The sequence below is a fragment of the Boleophthalmus pectinirostris genome, unplaced genomic scaffold, assembly GCF_026225935.1.
Source record: "Boleophthalmus pectinirostris isolate CB_2022bp ecotype Guang Dong unplaced genomic scaffold, ASM2622593v1 HiC_scaffold_3, whole genome shotgun sequence".
Taxonomy (NCBI): Eukaryota; Metazoa; Chordata; class Actinopteri; order Gobiiformes; family Gobiidae; genus Boleophthalmus; species Boleophthalmus pectinirostris.
In genome coordinates this window covers 13848357-13868601 of record NW_026571299.1, presented here as the reverse complement: position 1 = coordinate 13868601, position 20245 = coordinate 13848357, and the positions used below count along the sequence as shown (strand labels likewise).

Genomic DNA, 20245 nt, shown 5'->3' with positions numbered 1-20245 from the left:
CTCGGTATCAATAAAGCAACTCTTTCTCTCTCTGGCTCCCTCACTCTCTCCACTGTAAAACTTATAAGCAAAGGTCTCTGGAACTATGGAGCTTTTCAGAAAGTCCTTGATCTGGACCTTGATCTGACTGCCAAAGAACCTACCACACAGGATACAAGAAGAATAGTTTCGGGTGTCATCAGTGTACAGTCGAGAGAACGCATCAGGTTTATGATAGTTGGATCCAGGGCAGTAGGTTAAGGTGAAATTAAAAAGGCCAAAATATAACACCCATTGAGCTTGCTTTGAAATTTGCCTCTTTGCCTCACGAATGTATGCCAAGTTCTTGTTGCCAATCCATACTACAAAAGATCGCACCGCTCCTTCCAGCCAGTACCGCCATTCTAATGCCAGTTTTACTGCGAGTAGTTCTATATTTGGCAGGAGTGAGGTGCCTAGAGAAAAAAGCACAGGGATGAAGCTTTTGGTCTATAGTTGAACACTGCTCCAACTCCAACCTCTGAAGCATCAACTTCAACTACAAACTGAGAATGTGGTTGAGAATGGATGAAGAGGTAAGTTTGGTTAGTGAAGCTCCTACTTTGCTGTAATCCCTAATGAAGCGAAGTAGAAATTGGCAAAGTCTAAAACAAACTTTAGTGAACAGCGACATTGTAAGATCTGAATGTCAATGAGGTGCAGGAATAGAAAACAGTTAAGAAAATCCCTCAAAACATTGTTCATTAAGGCCTGGAAGACAGCTGGTAAATCCAAATGGCATGACCAAATGCTCTAGCCCTAGTGGAGTGTTTAAAGCCATCCTCCACTCATCACTTTCTTTTATCTGAACCAGGTGATAGGTGTTCTTTGCCCTCTGAATAGGCTCAAAAGCAGTACATACTTGTTTTTAACAGTTATGTTGTTGAGGCCATGGAAATCAATACAAGGATGAAGTGTTTTTATCTTTCTTATCAACAAAGAAACATTCTGAATCAAGAGAGGAGGAAGAAGGCTGAATAATACCTTCTGCCAGTGAATCCTTAACATACACCTCCATAGTTTCTCAGGTTGTGTTAGATTATACAGGCCAGTGGTGCTCACACTTTTTCAGCATGCGAGCTACTTACAAAAAGACCAAGTCATAAAGATCTACCTAATACAAAGCCAAGCAAACTGCACTGAAACACTCTGTGCCCCTTTTTTGGACCCTCACCCACAGTATGAGAACCACTTCTTTAAGAGAATTTCCTGTGGCACTTTACACAAAACTGTGGAAAAAGTGAAGGAAGTAGGTAAGATTTTTAAACCCATTTTTAAAGTTCTAAACTGGAGTTGCATTCTTTTCTGGTTTTGCAGTGATATTTACCAGCCTCTGCACATTTACCAAACCAAACGCACATCGTGACAAACACAGATGCATTTGTGCACTTTTGTTAGGAAAACTTCAGCCAAATGTGGCAGTAGGTCTGTTCTGTAGATCTGCTCTATGCTGTAGGCCTGCTTTGTGCCAACACTGTAACACAAATTTAGACTCGTTTTTGCTTCACGTTTCGTGTTGCTCTTCTAATCAATGCGCACTGTGGAAGGGGCTTGTGTTCGCTGCACGCAGGAAGGAGCGAGAGCGTGAAAAGGCGAGGGGCGGTGTGCTGACGTGAGGCAGATGGACAGGTAGGATGTTTAGGAAGTTTAACCTGCCCTGTGATGCACGCTGGTACATGAGGGCACACGCTGTTGCAGACGAGCCGTGCATAGGGAGTGTGTGTATTTGTGATGTGCTGTAGAGTCTCCGCGCGTTTCAAATGAGCGCACAGGCTGCAATGAGACGCCCCACACGCTCCTGCACCCCGCTACAAGTTTATTACCAACAGCAGCGGCCGTAATGAAATATGATCGCACTTGTTGAGTGTCAGACCTTGAGTGAGAGACAAGACCGAGTCCAAACGCGAGTCCGAGACGAGACACGGCGATCTACCCACATGACCTTGGTGATCGACGTATTGAGCACCCCTGATATAGGCAAATCAAATGAAAGGTAAAGTAATGCAAGGTAGCCAGGCTGGTGCCACCTAGTGCCTCTGCTCAATTTCATTTCTCTCCAACGACTAGGTCAGGAATTGGAATACACTAGACGGTTTAAAAATGGCATTTTTACAAACTTCTGGAGTACAGACAACAATGTAGGGTCAGCTGCTGGGGTCCAGAGGCACCTGCCAGTATCCCTTACCATGGTTGAGGGCCATAATGTATCTGGCTAACCACATCTGTTCCAACAGCTGGTCTTTGCAAGGCATGAGGTAGGCATCATTTTCTAAAATATGATCCTTTATTGCACTCCCAGCACAATTTTTATAATCACCACCTTTTCTTTGGCTTAAAAATTTTTTTAAACAGAATCAACAACTTCACACATCGCCAAACTACAATTCAACTTTCCCAGGGAATGAGTCTTTAAAAAGTCCCTGACAGTACATGAGGCTACATGGCAGCTTTTGTGTTTTGGACATACATGGGGGATATTTTGTGTAAATATTGTTAAGTATTGTGTAAGATATGTGATAATTCTCTGGACAGCCAACAGTCCCAGCCCTTCGGAGGCTATACTTTATATATGGTGTATTTCAGAGGCACATTCTCTTCTGTCCAAGTCACCTTTACAAAAACAGTAGAGATCTTTTTTCTTTTCTTTTTTTCTTCAATAATCAATCATTCATAATCTAGAATTGTGATCACAAGTTTAGATATTCAGGTAAATGTGAAGTTATATCTCGAACTGAGTTTGTTTGTGATAATTAAGGTAAGTTTTTAACAACCATTACTTTTAAATAGTATTACATTCTAAACTGTGTTAATTCTCATTATTTAACATTTTATGACGATACATTTATACAAGAGTAAAAAAAGACATAACATGAAGAATATTTTTTATTGTTTATTGCTATTGCCATGATCTGAATGTTTACTTGATTCATATTTTGACTATTATATCACTAGTGTTTTATTTTCTATTTTATTACAGTAGGTCTAACAATAATACAGTAGATTTTTTAAGCAGTTCATCATTTAATTATTTTATTTATTTTTTGAGCAACATTACAGTATAGTATAAGGTACATTACAAACACAAAGATATGTACATACGCTTATGTTTAATGCAATTTTTGTTCCCAGCTCTTGACTTTTTTCAGTCTTTGCACAATATATTGTTTTCTTATGAAGGTATGAATAGGACATTTGTAGGACAGTACAGAGACTCCTTCACTAAAGCAGTGACCAAGAACTGCATCATAATCTTCATCTGCATCACCATCAACTTCATCAACAGTGTTCTTATTGACACGTTCCGAAAAAATGAGGTAAACATTTCACTCAGCTGTTCCTTTAACTTGAAAATATGTTTTCTTAGTAACTATTTGAAAATGTTAATAATTCATATTTACAACACTATTGATATATATGCAGTATTTGTACATACTCACAACACCAGATGCAAACCTTTGTGTTTCAGTACAATAGTATTATTTGAGAGGCAAACATTGTTGGAGAATGCCAATTTGGTTAGTCACAGTGAGACATTTGTTCAATCATGTTGTGTATGATGAAGTATGAACACAAGTGCTACTTGAAAATAAATTACTAGAATTTACTTATTATTCCCCCACCTACTGAGGCTGGTATGGGCATCACGCTTTAAAAAAAAAAAAAAAAAGTATTTATTTATTTAATTTTTTTAGTATTTTTTTTTTCAGTGTCAGCAGTCACCTCCAGTCTCTTGCTAAAACCATCAAATCAGGCGAGAAAAAGGCAATAATGGACTCAGATTTGAACTTTAACAGCCACATTAAATCAATAACATCTGCATTTTTTTTAACCATCTAAAAACAGCAAAAATCAAAGGAGAGACTTATCCATGTGTTTATCTCCAACAGGTTAGACTATTGTAATGGCCTGCTCATTGTAACTCAACACCCACTGCCGCTGTCACCCTGTTACCATCCTTTTTGATTTATGGATCTGGGTCCTTTCAATGCGTAGTTAGAAAAGTTTTGGAGGTGCACATCGGTCAGCAGAGCAGAGCATCTGCGTCGTGACACAAACGATTTGATGCTGGATGGTAAATTGACCTTAAGACAGCTGCAGTACATCCAAAACACTGCAGCTTGGGTCCTGACTTGAGCCAGGAAGTACGAGCTCATGCATCCTGTGCTCAGGTCTCTGCACTGGGTCCTGTTGCTCAGAGCATATACTATAAAGCACTTCTGTTTTTAAACATTGCATTATCTATTACCTCTTATGTACAAGTCCCTCCATGGCCTATCACCTAGGTACATCTCTGACATGTTAGTGCAATATGAACCATCTAGTACTCTGAGGACCTCAGGGACCAGCCTCCTGCTGGTGCCCAGAGTCAGGACTAAACACGGGGAGTCAGCGTTTGAGATTCATGCAGCTAAAACCTGGAACAGTTTTCCTGAAGATGTGAGACAGGCCTCTGCTTTGACTGTTTAAATCCAGGCTCAAAACAGTTCTATTTAGCTGAGCATATGACTGAAAGGTTTTCATTCCACGCTCTTCTTTCTTAATGTTAATTTTATGTAGATTATTTATGTTCTGATTTGTCTGTATTGTGATTTTAATATTTTTCTTACTCTGTAAAGCACTTTAAATTACTTTTTGTATGAATTTTGCTATATAAATAAACTTTTCCTTCCAGGCTTGAGCCCAGTTCAGTCCTGATGTAAACTTGGTTTTGTCTTGCTCGTGTATTACCAGTTTAGTCCAGGTTTAGTGCAATACAAACCATTTCTCCAACTCATTATAATTCTGTGATTTCTTTTGCAGATTTTTTTCTCCAAATCACGTTACATCCTTTTCATCCACATGGTCATCAATGACATGCTCCATCTGATTCTGACCACACTCATTTTTATCTTCTCTTATGTATTCTACCTTCTACCTGTCTCCATGTGCACGGTCTTTATGCTCGTCATCATCTTCACAACAGAAAACACCCCACTCAACCTGGCCTGCATGGCACTAGAATGCTACATCGCTATCTGCCACCCTCTCCATCACATTCAAGTCTGCACCGTCAAACGAACCCATGTGCTGCTTGCCTTGATTTGGATCATAACTTTTATTTCTGGGATTTCTGATCTATTCATTACACTGGCATCTTCCCCAATTCACTTTTTCTACACTGAAGTGTTTTGTCTTCGAATTAATGTCTTTCCGAGTCCAACTGTAGAAAAAAAACGAGATTTCTCCTACATAGTTCTCTTGTTTGTTGTTTGGTTTGTTATTGTGTACACGTACTTCAAAATTCTCTTCAGCGCAAAGACAGCAAGTAAAGATATAAAGAAAGCTCGAAACACAATTATTTTACATGGTTTTCAGGTGCTGATGTGCATGACAATCTACGCAACGCCAGCATTGAGGGAGATGCTAATCCGATTATTCCCCAGGAGCAGTTCAGATATACAGTTTGCTGTTTACATTAGTGTGCAGATTCTGCCGAGATCACTAAGCCCCATTGTGTATGGCATAAAAGACACCACTTTCAGAAAACACATGAAGGCCAATCTAATGTGTACGCTTGGAAGTACAGTTAAAAATCTATCAGGTGAGGTTTGATGGCTTCTTAAACATATATTGCGCTTAAATCCTCTGAAATATATGTTCTTATTGTGAATGGGTTTGCATCTCCTCTTGGTTGTCTCTTTGACTGTAATTGGCATAAAGCTTATCTACCTACATGGAGAATGTTCCAGAGTATGGTTTTAACTTTTTATTTGTATTTTATTGATATTTTATTTTTCTTCATCAACATTATGTTATGTGACATTTTTTAACCCTACGTGTGTGATCTGGGGTCTGAACAATCTGTTAAAGAGAAGTAAACCGGAATTAGAGATAGGTGAAAACAGATTAAGCATGCAAATCTCATATAGTAAGTAGCCTTATGATCATGGAACACCATTGTAACGGGTTTAAAGTTCATAAAAGTCAATTTTACATATTATTTCCATATGTTGTTCAGAATGGGCAGTAGGATATCCAAAGCTGTTCCAGACTAAAACTGTCCAACTTTAAGCTGTTAATATTATTGCATCTGTGTGGCCTTATTAGCAATAGTTTTCTCATCGCTTTATTATTGTTTGTTTTATGTTATTTTTTGGACAAACAAATAAATTTTGCCTAGTCAAAACAGTTTTGGTGACTGTATTCTCAGAGGTGCACAAAAAGGATGATGAAGAAAGTGAAGGAGTATAATAAAATGTCCCTGACAATGCATAACACTACAAGGCAGCTTTTGTTTTTGGACATAAATGAGGGATATTTTGTGAAAATATTGTTACCCACATTTTTGGAACCAAAGTTTAAAAAAAAAAAAAAACTGTATTGGAGCCATCAGTAACAGTTAGCCCTCCACAACACAAAGTGAAAGTTTCATCCAAGTATAGGGTAAGATATATGATAATTCTCTGGACAGCCAATAATTTCAGGCCTTTGCAGGCTACACTTTATATACAGTATATTTCTGAGGCACTTTCTCTTTCAAGTCACCTTTGCAACAACAGTAGAGCTACTTCTTTTTCAATAATAGTCCTTATTCACACGTTCTGAAAAAATTAGGTACAAATTTCACTCAGCCAGCTGTTCTTTTAATTTTGAAAATATGTTTTCTCAGTAACTATTTGAAAATGTTAATAATTCATATTTAAATTGAACACAGACACCATGGATATTTATACATTGTTGGAGCACTCTGAATTGAACTCTAAACATGATCAACTCGGGATGGCTGGCGCTGAAAGTGTGTGGAAAATGTGGAGCATCATGGTGACTATTTGAGTCTGGTCAAAATGTCACAACAGCAAAAAATATTAGTTAAATCCACTTAAGAAAAAAGCAAAAACATATTCTATGTCCACAAATGCACAAATCGCTTACCTTCTGCATATTTTACACAAATTAAATAGTCTGTACTGGCTGCTCTAATACCACACATTTTACAGGTATTGGTATCGACGAATACTCAGACCAAATCACCGATCCAATACCACACTATTTTCCTGAATGAGGACCCATAGATGCAGCTGTGCCGCTGCTGACATCTGTGGCTAATAGGGATGCAACTATATTCAATATAATATCAAATCATTCAATACTGGTCTCACGATTTGATACATGTATTCGGTCGATATGCACGTGTCCCTTTATGTGCACTGTATTGTCATTTATTTTGGTCCAAAATGGAAAGAGTTATCCATCCTCCTCCTCAGATGGAGCAAGAAAACAGTTCCATAGGGACTTACAGCTGAAATATTCATACAGAGGTGTGTTTTATTTTTCAGTCACTTTTTATTTCGCATTAATAGACCAAGGAATGACAAAGATATTAACTTTTAAATATTTTAGAATTTCTTTTGGCTTTACATTGGCTTTAATCAAATGCACTCGACTCGTCTCTAAAACTTGGACTTTGTTTACTCAGCATAATTAGTCATGTGCTCTGAAGATGAGCATCTTTTCACAGGTCTCATCTTTGGTTTTATCCACGCTGTGCTGTAGAAAGTGACAAAGTAGAAAAGTAAAACTGCTTCAATTAGCACTACTTATCGCAAAGCCCATTATACATTTCACTAATACTTAAGTCCTCAAAATCTTGTTTATTCTTGCAGATTTTCTTAAAACATTGCTTTTTTTTTTTAGAAGATTTATATTATGCTTTTGTATGTTACAAAACTGAGTAGTGGTCTCGGACTGGTATCGGTACTGGCAAATACACAAAGGCCAAGTATTGGATCGGATCGAATCCCCCCAAAATTGAACAACACTAGACGGAACAACACTAGCCATGAGTATTTTAGCTGGAGGATTGTACCTATGGTGCATGTTTTAGGTTGATGGAGGATGCCAGAGATGCTTTTTATTTTTTAATGTTATAATTTTCTTTTCTTTTTTTTGTTGTTGTTTTTGTTTTGGTAGTGGTTAGGGCTTTTCCCTTTTTTCCACATTATTGTAACCTACAAAATGTACAAACACTAATCCAAGCATCAGCAACATAAGCCATTATCAACCACGAACACACAAACATTATTGATATCTTTTTAAAATATTTCTAACTGCTTTGATGACTCTCCCCCTGACATCAGCCCCTGCCCCTAGTGACTTTTGCTCTTGAGTATTTTTTAGTTGTTTTTCTCTTCTCTTTATAAAAGTCCAGATGAAATGGCTGAGATTCTAGTGCAGCAGAAAGTACGCGGTGAGTATTAACATCTGTGTCTTTTATTTATTTTTATGTGTTTTTATTGGTTTTACTGATTTAATTTATTTATTGGTTTATTTATTTCTATTCTATGATATAGTTTTATTTTTATTTTACTGGTTTTATATTATTTTACTAGTTTTATTACTTTAAGACTAGTATTATTTTAGTAATTTACTTTATCATCTTATTGTTGTTATTTTTTATGTATTTGTGCAGCACTTTGGAAACAGTTTGTTTGTGAAATGTGCTATAGAAATAAAGTGGATTGGATTGGATCTACACTTCATTAAAAAAAAGAGCTTCATAAGGTGCATTTACAAAACCTATTTGTCTTTTTTTTTGGTAATTGTATATATGCACATGTCAAAATAATGTGTGTGAAGTCACATTGTAACTAAAGAATAGTTATATTATGATGGGACACTGCAAACCTGAATGAAATATAAGATTTTTTTCTTAAATTTTGGTGGTTTTACTCTTTTTTTGATACTATGAAATAAAATATTTAATTATGTAAACAATGTTAATTTTCAAATCTTTACTCTATATTAACATAAATTTGGTCATTAAGACATACCCATAATTGAATTTACAGCTGCTGGTAGTACTAAATCACTAACACCACCTTTGCATACCGATGTATAGAATAATCAGTTTAGATAATAGGATTCTGTTCAAAGTTCACACTCTAAACATGCCTATGTGACAAAAAGAAATATGAACTGACAGACTAATAAGAGTCATATTTCCCAGCATGTTTGTGCAGATCTAAACTACAGGGGTAGGAGTTTTTCTGCAGAATAAGATAGGATATTTTGTTGTTTGTGAAGGAAGTTCTGGTACTTTTAAAAAATCCTTTGCGATTTGCTTATTGCAATTTCGTTTTGATGTAAATTATTCTTACAGGCCAGTCTTAAATTAGTTCTGATAAAGCTTAAGATTATTCTAAAGTTGTTTTTGTCCTGGTTATGAAAACTACTGAAGTAATGATACTTCAAAATGTTTTATCTAGTTTCGATACTAGTTTTAATATCAATTTGTATCTTATTTTTCACACTTTTGACCTTTCAGAGCTCCATGATGAATGTGTCTATTCCAGAACAGAATGTCTCATTGATCTACCGAGACTTGTACCCCATCGCAGTGGCCAAGAATGTGATCGTTATCATTTTGGGCCTGATCATAAACTACATCAATGGGATGCTCATTCACGTATTCAAAAAGCACCAGGTCATCTTGTCATTACACTACATTGCATGCAATATACTAAATACTGATTCCAATACAACAAATAAAAATATAATAATAATAATAATAATAATAATAATAATAATAATAATCTTAATTTAGACAGTGGAATGTGATTTCCAACATTAAATTGTATTTCTTTCTTTAATATTACCATGCAACTTTGTATCTATGCAATCTGTCATTCAGGTATGTTCTATATTGGTCCATGGATGTATACTAGTCATTGTGGTCTGATACTTGTTCTGATACAGCTCAAGATCATTCTAAAGTTATTTAGGAAATGTTCATTTCTGTCTTGTGAATGTGACTTTTTTTAGTATTGATAACAACTGAAATATCTAGTTTCGATACAATAGTTGGTATCGAATAGTATATGATTTTCAATACTTTGGATAACCCTAATACCTAGATCTTGAGTTGCAGTGAGTTGAGTAGAAGAGACAATATAACTTAGAAAATATTTTCCTTTAACATACCCTATTTTCTCTTTTCCAGATGTTTTATGCCACACCTCGGTACATCCTCTTCATCCATCTTGTGGTCAATGATATGATCCAGCTCACATCATCTATCACTTTATATGTCAGTAGTTATGTTTTCTACCAAATCAATACCTCTATATGTGGTATAATCCTTTGTTTTGCCATATACACCACTCTGAACTCCCCAGTTAACTTGGCAGTCATGGCAGTAGAGTGCTACATTGCCATATGCTTTCCATTACGGCATTCTGAAGTATTTAATGTCAAGACAGCATACATATTGATTGCATGGATTTGGGTTATGAGTTCAATTGGCATTGTGCCTGACCTCTTTTTACTCATCGCCACAGAGCCAAGGGAGTTTTTTTTGACAACAATGTACTGCGAGAGAAATCGCTTTTTCCGACACCCAACCAGCATTAAAAAACGTGAAGTGTTATACATAATCTACCTTGTTGGAGTTTGGATTACACTCTTTTACACATACATCCACATTTTTATTGTGGCTAAAGCTGCAAAGGCCTCAAGTAGGGATACAAAAAAAGCAAAAAACACTATCTTGCTTCATGCTTTTCAATTGCTCCTGTGCATTCTGACCTACGTTTTTCACTTCATAGTGAGTTTAATTGCTTACCTTTTCCCCAGAAATTTCATACATGCCATGTTTGTGACTTACATATTTATCCAAATCTTGCCGAGGCTTGTAAGCCCCATTGTATACGGCCTGAGAGACCAAATGTTCAGACACAGATTGAAAAAGCATCTTTTTTGTGCTATTTAGTCCAAGCCATAATACGCTTCTTTCATATAATCAATGTTGGATGTGTTTGTTGGATTATTTGCTCATGTGAAATTAAACTTAAAAAAAAAAGCTTTGTCTTATAATGGTTCAGATTTTTTATTAAATTGAATTACACTTCATGGAGCATATACCCCAAAATCCATAATTAATCCATAACCTCCTTGCCCTAATAGCAACCATAATCTCATGTCCAGGCCCTAATCCCAACCATAACTCTATAAAGCAGACAAGACATTTGTGTAGTTTGATTGGTCTGATTTTATTCCCACAAAATATACTTATTGGATTTTTAAGGAAAGGAAATGTTCTCATGGAGGACAGGAGAGATGTTTCTGTTTAATAAGAGCATGTACAAGAGAGGGCCTTAAATTAGCAGGTACATCTATTCTAATACATCTAATCCTTATTTATATGATTTTACAAGGTTCAGGGGTACGGTGGCCGATGGGGGCCAAACGCACTGCAACAGCCCAATGCGTCTCATTTAGAGAAAACAACTTCAAGTACAGAAACGATGCAAATTCACAGGGTCAAACACAAGTTTAAAAGAAGTACAAACAAAGAACGTGGTACAAATGAAAAAACACGCTGCAAGAAGACAAATGTGTCATCATCAAATACGTTGCAAATAGAGAAACAACGCAAAGCACAAAATGATGAAAACTAAGAAAACACCTGCAAAAGAAAAACGCTGCATAAAGAGTCACCACAACAGAAGTGCTCCAAACCTGCAGGGGGCGCTCACAGTAGCAGTGTCCGCGGACCGCAAAGGCCATGCTGAAATGAGACAGGTGTAGTTATTTTAATAGATCCACAGCCATGTCCCAATTCGAGGGCTGTTGCCTCCGATGGCTGAGTCCTTCGTCGACTGCGAAGGCTGCAACCCTCGAACTGGCCTTCGCAGACCGTAAGGCCGTTGCCAAAATGGGACAGGCATAGAGCCGGAGCCGCTCCTGTCGCCGAGCAACTGAGATGCGATGCTGATGTTAATGCTAATGCTAACATGCTCCGCGCAGATTACGCACACGGATTAGTAAAAAGATTATGCACAGGTCATCAAACTGTCTGATTTTGTGACCAAGTTATTCTAATAATTTGCATCCAGATCTTATGGCTAAACTAAAATGTATGTTTAACTTTTGCTAAAACAGACTAAATTACTTTAAAGTAAAAAAAAAAAAAAAAAAAAAAAAAAAAAAAATCTAAACTGTGAAATGTGCATTATTAAATATTATTATCATCATTAAGGAAATTTTATATTGACCAGGGATTGCATTTATACCTTCCTGAGAAAGGCTGGTTTATTAATATTAAACAATCAAAGGAACTTGTGGAAATACTTCATCATAATGTGAACACAAACACACACACATGCAGACACACTGCATAAACAAGTGAGCTGTATGTCAGTGTACTCTCATTGTGTTACTTTTTTGTCACCAAGTGACAATCCAAAATGAACAAATTATTTTTTGCCAAATATGATCTTGAGGAATACCACTGCTTAACTGCAGTACAATAGTACATTCTTGTAGTACATGAAATTATAGTTACTATCAAAAGAGACACCAAATAAATGGCACATTTCACCATGAATCAAATGTCAGTACAGACTGAAAAACATTTAGATAAATTTATGAGCAAATGATATGTTTTCACTTTTGTCTCACACACTTGTTAAGGTCATATAAGATGCTGGACCTCCTCCTCAAAGAGTCTGGACATGAACAGTGGAGACATGACCGAGTGTACTTGGACCACTCAGTCTGATGTATCTCTTGTCTTCTGGAGGATGAAGAGCAAAATGGGCGTTAATCTGACTAGTTCAAAGTTCTGTCCTTTAGAATGAAAAACTGTAATGACACACACATTAAGAAAACTACAAAACTATTAGAGGAAAATGAGGTTCACAGAGCATGCAGCCCCAAAGAACACCTGGACTCCCCCCCTTAGTGCTTTTTGCACTGTTTACATTTATTATTATTTATTTATACACATGGGAGTGAGAAACACAAATGCTTTATATGTTTACTGTATGAAGAATTGAAAATATATATTTTTTTAAACTTTGAACAAAAAATTTATGTACATTCATATTCAAAGGCAGTTCATATAAACTGAAACAGCTAAATGACACTCAGTCCAGATTCAGATCTGCTTTAGTCCTACTTTGGTCCTGGAATCAGTCCTGGTTTAGTCCGTGTGTGTCGCGCCTTCCCAGTGGCTATTTGGAGCTTCCCGAGGAGGCGAGCCTCACCTATTGAAAACTGCTGCACTAAAGTCTCTCTCAGCCTGGTCCATCGTTCCCGGAAAATGGCATTTATTTCCAGGGCAACAACGTTTTTTGACGCTGCAGTCTGAACAGACCTTGAGACTGTGATTGAAATACGGGACTGGAGCTGTCCCGTCCGTGACAAATCAAATCATCCAAAATTCAGGATGTCCCAGGCAATTCAGGACAGTTGGCAACCCTGGTTTGATGGAAATCTGTCTAGATATGAAAATTTGAGCAGACTTTTCATCATGTTAGTTGCAAATTAGTAGCCAACCTTTTAGCGCAAAACTCAGAGGTTCACGCAATTAATAAATAAATTAAGTTATGTTTCACTAGCTAGGACCACACCAACAATGACATAGTGCAAAGAAGTTTATTGTTAGTGTACGAAGCGGGGCAAACATGGCTGGGTTGAGACTCTAGATGGGGGCTTTGTCTCAATCTTCAATTGGCCCAGCCGGAACGGGACCCCCCTTATAGGGGTCTTATGACTGAAAGACAAACAAAATAGGGGGTGGCAGAGTGGGGTCCAGTTAGTCGAGACTAACTGGGATGATGGGAAAGGCTGCTACAAATAGGCTTCTGGGAATTTAGAGGCGTGGTGGAGGTGAGTTGTGGTTTGCTGGTGAGAGGAGGGGGAGGCTGAGGTGTGGTCCTGCTCTTGAATCTCAGTTAATCATATTAACTACATTTCACTAGATAGGACCACACCAACAACAACATAGTGCAAAGAAGTTTATTGATAATGTACGAAGCTGGGCAGAGATGGCTGGGTTGAGACTCCAGGTGGGGGCTCCATCTCAATCTTCAATTCACCCAGCCGGAACAGGACCCCCAAAAGGTTTAAAATAATGCGAGATAGGATGGGCTAGACAGAGATTGTTGAGGTCATAACGAACATAGGTGAGATAGGTGCTGGAGGCCCAGTGACCAAGGATCTGAATTTTCGGTCAAATGTGCCCGTGACGATGGGGAAAGAGTGGATGGAAAACAAATGGGAGATATGCTGGAGAGCATAGAACTTACCGGAAATGTTAGTGAACCAGAACCTGGAAGCCATCTCTAGACTGCTCATGCCCCCAAAGAATGGCTGCAATAACGATGGGGTATAGTTAGAATGAGGTGGAAGAGCTGTCGATTGGTCTGAGAGGAGCTTGGAGTGCACGTGGAAGCGAACCGCTTTTCCTGATAAAACCTTCTGAAACCAACTGAAGGAGTTGCGATGGTGAAAAGCTGGATATCTTCGAATTCACGAATTTGTTGTAGAGAAAGGAGATGCCATTCCAGGAGTCTAGGCAATGCTTCCATAGGTGCATGTCGGACATACACGCTTCGTTTGGCAGTATAATACTGTGAAGGGATTCAACGGATGTGGCTTGTGTGAGGAGATGTTAAAGAAAGGGCTTGCCCAGAGGAATGGTGCGGATAGTGTAGTTAAGGTGACCGAGAAGCGCAATGAGCTGTCTCTTGTTGCATGAGGTTGCGAGACTGAATTGGAGAGGAGCAGGGAGATTCACTGGAACTTCTTGGGAGGGAGATACTTGAAATGAGATCGAATCGAGTGTAATGCTGAGAAGCTTGATAGTAGTGCAAGGGCCGAGGGTCTTTCCTCGGACTAGGGAACTCCAAGATTGGAGAAGGCTTTGATGAGCAGTGTTGGGAGTAACGCGTTATAAAAGTAACGAATTACAGTAATGCATTACTTTTTGCTGTAACGCAGTAATGTAAGGCATTACAGGGGAAAAAATAGTAATATTTTACTCGGTACAAATGCGAGTAACGCGCGTTACAGTGTTTTTTAACCTGGATTCAAGTGGTGGGTTTTTCTTCATACAAATTCGCTAAAATCACCTCGATATCAGCAGCGGTGAAACGCCGGAGACGCGCCCTCATAGACCTTCAGGTAACCATGGGCGAAAGGACTGACAAAGAACTCCACGCTGTTTAGACCTGGTTTAGACCTGGGTCAGTTCTAGTTTAGACCTGGTTTACACTCGTCCCTCCCTCTATCGCAGTTCACTTTTCGCTGTCTCGCAGATTTTTATTTATTTTATTTTTTTTGTGCAATTTTGCATGCCCAGTTTTTTTTTACATTGTATGAATGCGTATTGCATTCCTCCCGCTGCGTCCTGACTGGCCAAGGGACTCCTGTCTCCTGTACAGTACAGTACAGAATGTGTTCAGCTGCCAAATTTAAATACATGTTCAATCTCTAGCATTGTGATTCTGAAGTGCTGTACGGTTGCAAGTTTTCTCCCCGACGAAAACCCACAACGTCGACGAAACGTTCTGCACCAACAAAGGCTCCTGCGCTCGCCCCCAAAAGGCAGAGGAAGATGCAAACCATCACACAAAAAGTTGGACTTCTGGACACGCTGAAGGAAGGTAGAAGTTACGCGCTGTAACAGACTCTTGCACCGGCTCGGGTACCTGCAAATAGTTGCTGAAATCAGGGCCGCAAGCCCGAGCAGCAGGGTCCATAAAGAGCGATCGGGTGACAGCCGCTCTTACCTCTGTGAGGTGCGGAGCAGAGCCGCTCCTTTCTCCTGCGGTCACCTTCGAGCCCGTCCCTACAGTGAGTCCTGTTTTAGTCCTAGTTCAGTTCTAGTTTAGTCCTAGTTCAGTTCTGGTTTAGTCCTGATTCAGCTCTGGTTTAGTCCTGGTTTAGACCTGGTTTAGTCCTGGTTCAGTCCATATACAGCGCAAAAGTTATTTTGGTGATTACAGTTTCAAAGTAACTTGCCCAACAGTGTTGATGAGTGACAATAGGCTGGAACGAGGGGGGAAAGATGCAGGAGTCGTGACCAGGACTTCGTCTCGGAGGTGTAGGGCGTATAGGAGTTTAAAGTTACTGATGAGAGTCTGACACAAGCTTTCGGACAAGGAGTCGAAATTCTAGGGCTGCTGCCTCAGCCAAACGTCGGGTGTACAGCAATAAAACCCTATAAATAATAATAATAATAATAACAATAATTAATAATAAAACCCTATCCAGAAGACACCAAAGTAACGCCAGGAATCTGGGTGAATGGGCAGGACCTTGAAGGTGCTGATGATGTCCACTTCAGAGGGCCACACACTGCGGCCTGCAAGACGAGTGAGAGAGATGATGTGATTGATGGTGGCGTACTGCATGGAAAAAAAACTAAGGCGGGAATGAGACTTCTGATGCTGGGAACATGTAACACCTGTGTCAGTAGATATTATAAATACGATTGGACACGGTAGTAATAAGGTAATGAGTAATAAGTAGTATTGTTATGGGCTAGTGATCAGAAGACTAAGGATCGGCTCTAGGAGGGAGTGACAAGAGACTGAATTGTTTTTGGTGATAGGTACCATATATTAAAGTGATAGTAAATAGTAATCAGCAAATAGTAAACAGTAAATAGCGATTTGACATACAACATGAAATACGGACAGTGAATGGCCATTCAATTATTTACAACGTGCAGTTACAATCGGTAGCAGCAAATAGCACAATAGGTCATTGGATGCAAAAGTGTATATATACATATCAAGAGTTCAACGATCAAGAGTTCAACGAAGTTAGAGCAGCATTTGATTGCACAAATTATTATGAAAGTCCACAAAAAATCTTATGCCCAGCTCACACACAGTTCGTAAGTACCCACTGGGTTTTGACGGGGTATCCAGAGGGGAGAGTAAAGTGTATAAAGTTCGTGAAAGGGAGTGTGACAGTCAGTGGGCAATAGGCGTGTGGGTGTGTTGGGAGAGTTTGTTGGGCTGCCAAGAACCCCCTACCGGCCCGGCAGGAGAGGTGCGACTCTGCAGTACTTCTGTAGGTTCTGTAGGTTCTGTAGGTTCGGTAGGTTCGGTAGGTTCGGTAGGCTCGAGGCCTGCTCCTTTTAGCTCGCCATCGATACGTTAACAATCTGGCCTGGGCAATAGGACCAAGTTTAAATTAATTAGCTGATACTTTACCAGTAAATATCCTTAGTGTGCACACAAACAAAGTGCTTTGAGCGGCTTCTAATGAGTTCCAATCCTTGGACTTACATCACCTCTACTGCTGTGTTCCCCTTACCCTGGAATTGAGACCGAAGACTATATTCATCAGGAGCAGGGGGCACTGGCAGTTCAGAGTCCTCAGTTTTGGGTTATGCAATGCTCCAGGGACATTTGAGAGACTTATGGACCACATTCTTGCTAACGTTCCCTGCCAAGAGTGCCTGGTGTATCTGGATGATGTTCGCATCCATGGGAAGACCATCCAGGCAGCTCTGGATTCTCTGCGGCTGGTGCTGGGGAGGATGGCTGCAGGCCTGAAGCTGCACCTGGATAAGTGTCACTTCATGCAATGGAAGGTGGAGTTCCTGGGCCACAAATTGAACAGTGAGGGCATCAGCACACTCCAGGAATAGATCCAGATTATCCGGGACTGGCTTGTGCTGGGCAATCAGAAACAGCTCAAGAGCTTGCTGGACTTGGCCTCGTACTGCAGGAGGTTTGTCAGGTTTTTTTTTCCTGCATTGGGGCGCCCTTATTCTGCCTCCTACAGAAAAAATAATAATCTTTTTACATGAACAAAAGACTGCCAGGAAGCGTTTTCACTCTTAAACAGGCCCTCATCATTGCCCCGGCCCTCACTCCCACAGACCCCACATTGCCCTTCACACTGGATATGGATGTCTGTAGTGTTGGCGTGGGAGCAGTGCTGTTGCAGATTGGCCCTGAGGGTGAGCTTGTGGTGGCTTATTTCAGCCGTCTGTTCTATAAGAGTGAGCGGTGCTACTGTGTGACAAGGCGTGAACTGCTGGCAGTTGTGCTAGCTGCCTGGCACTTCATTACCTGTATGGAGTGCCAGTTAGCATTAGGTCAGACCATGCTGCTCTGCTCTGGTTAATGTCTTTAAGGGAACCGAAGGGCCAGATGGTATGTTGGTTGGAGGAGCTGCAGTCCTTTCATTTTGAGATTCTCCACTGCCCTGGAACCCAACACGCTAATGCCGATGCCCTGTCCCGCCGACAGTGTGCAACAGCTGGGTGTAACTACTGTGACTGGAGATGCCCGTGAAGAGGAGCTTATGGGAAAGGCGGCTGTAACTGAGCCTACTTGCTGCTTAGTGGAGATTCTGGGTGCTGCTGATTGAGCCTCTGGACAGGAGAAGGGCAAGGATTTGAATCCTGTGCACCAGTGGGTCATTAGTGGTGAGAAACCTACCTGGGAGAATGTTATGGGACTTTCAGTGGACACTGAGAGAGAGTGTGGAGTAAATTCAGGGTATTTTGCATTGTGGTGCTGCAGCGGGCATGGAAGGAACCTGCCAGGAACCTAGGAGGAGAGATGGGAAGTGGTCGTCCCCAAGGTGCTCAGAGGACATTCCCCTTGTTTTTATGACCTATCGCTCTGCTGTCCGGAATTACACCAACTGCACCCCTGCTCTGTTAATCCTGGGCAGGGAGCTACAGTCTCCAGCGGCACTGGCTTATGGACAACCCCCAGGGAACACAGAGGACCCGCCAGGACCAGAGTACGCCAGGAAGTTGCAAGACTGACTGGAGTCTGCTCACACTTTCGCCCGAGACCAGCTGGTATGAGACAAAAAAGAAACTATGATGTGAGAAGTAAAGGTAAAGACTTTAACACTGAGGACTTGGTTTGGGTCTTGTGACATATGTGCTTTTTACAGATATATGTCACAAAGATGCTTTACAGAGCATTATAGATTCATTACTCTTTTTTCTCCACACCCGGTGGTGGTAGGCTACTACTGTAGCCACAGCTGCCCTGGGGCTTCCTGATGGAAGCGCGGCTGCCATGCCATCAGTCCCTCCAACCACCACCATCAATTACGCACACACCACTTTCATGCTATAACCTCTGTTATAGATATTGTGTTCCTAGTTGTTCTATTACATGTTTTTTGTATCTATTGTAGGGCACTGGGAATATTTTGGGTGGTGTGTTCTGTGGATTGTTCAATGGACAGTGACCCGAGAATAACTGCTTTGGTGGTTCTTAAAAAAGGAAGTGGGCTGAGTTGAGTGTGTTAATAAAAGAGTTCAGCGTGAGCTGAGGCTGTGACAGTGGTTTGTATTAAGCCTACCGGCTTGTTTTATATATATATATATATATATATATATATATATAGATATATATATATATATAGATAGATAGATAGATATAGATATAGATATATATGTAGTTTAGTGCTGTCAAAAATATGGCGTTATTAATGAGTTAATGTAAAACAATTTTAACAGCATATATATAATTTTTTTTTTTTTTTTTTTTTTGCGAGATTAAAACTCTTTGTAACCTAGTGAACTGTTTTTTTCATACGCTGTGACCACTGTTACTAACATTCATAGAACATTGTAACTAGTGCTGTCATGCAATTTAAAAAATTGAGAGATTAATTAATTATGATCTGTAATTAATTAATCTAATTAATCTCATTTTAATCTCACCTAAAAATTGCTGAGAAAAGCTTCAATTTGAGGTATTTTCATTTAAATTCATTTTTACATTATTGTGGCAGATCAAAAGACTGATATAGATTAAAAAAAGTGACTTTATAAAGTCATTTATTGTTTAACAAATCTCTCCAAATTGTCTGTTGAGCCCAAGTCTCCATGAATAAGAAACTGTTTGCTGTAAAGTAGCAAAGACGAGGAAATCTGAACATAATAACTTTTGTCTACTTAAAGACAATAAAAAGTCCAGTCTTTCCTTAACCATATTAAAAATATTATTGATAGAGAAATGCTTTATATATGAGATCACTGGTTTTAGACCTGGTTTTAGTCCTGGTTTAGACCTGCTTTAGTCCTAGTTTAGTCCTGGAATGGATTAATCTTGGTTTTAGTCCTGGTGTTAGTTCTGGTTTAGTCCTGGTTTAGTTCTGGTTTAGTCCTGGTTTAGACCTGGTTTTAGTTCTGGTTTTAGTTCTGGTTTTAGCTCTGGTTTAGACCTGGTTTAGACCTGGTTTAGTCCTGGACTGGATTAGTCCTGGTTTTAGTCTTGGTGTTAGTTCTGGATTAGAGGCGCACAGGAGGAAGCGCGGTTTGCGCAGTGTACGCAAGAAAACACGGTCCACACGCGGCTCACGGGAGCACGTCGGTGTCCGCGCAGTGTCTACGGAAGGAAATGTGGTCCGCGCGTTCTCAGGTTAATGACGATGATGAAGGTGTGTGTTTGTGTGTTTGTGTGTGTGTTTG

The 20245-nt window shown here is 39.6% G+C and overlaps 2 protein-coding genes across 2 annotated transcripts; both read left to right on the top strand.

Moving 5' to 3' along the window:
* Positions 1-3197: 3197 nt before the first annotated feature.
* LOC110171082 (odorant receptor 131-2-like) lies at positions 3198-5610 on the top strand. Its single transcript, XM_020936766.2, has 2 exons — positions 3198-3332; positions 4819-5610. The coding sequence occupies exons 1-2, from the start codon at positions 3198-3200 to the stop codon at positions 5608-5610; spliced, it is 927 nt and encodes a 308-aa protein (XP_020792425.2).
* A 2601-nt stretch (positions 5611-8211) lies between these two features.
* Positions 8212-10765, top strand: LOC110171083 (odorant receptor 131-2-like). The gene is made up of 3 exons (XM_055160291.1): positions 8212-8238; positions 9323-9481; positions 9998-10765. The coding sequence occupies exons 1-3, from the start codon at positions 8212-8214 to the stop codon at positions 10763-10765; spliced, it is 954 nt and encodes a 317-aa protein (XP_055016266.1).
* Positions 10766-20245: the final 9480 nt, after the last annotated feature.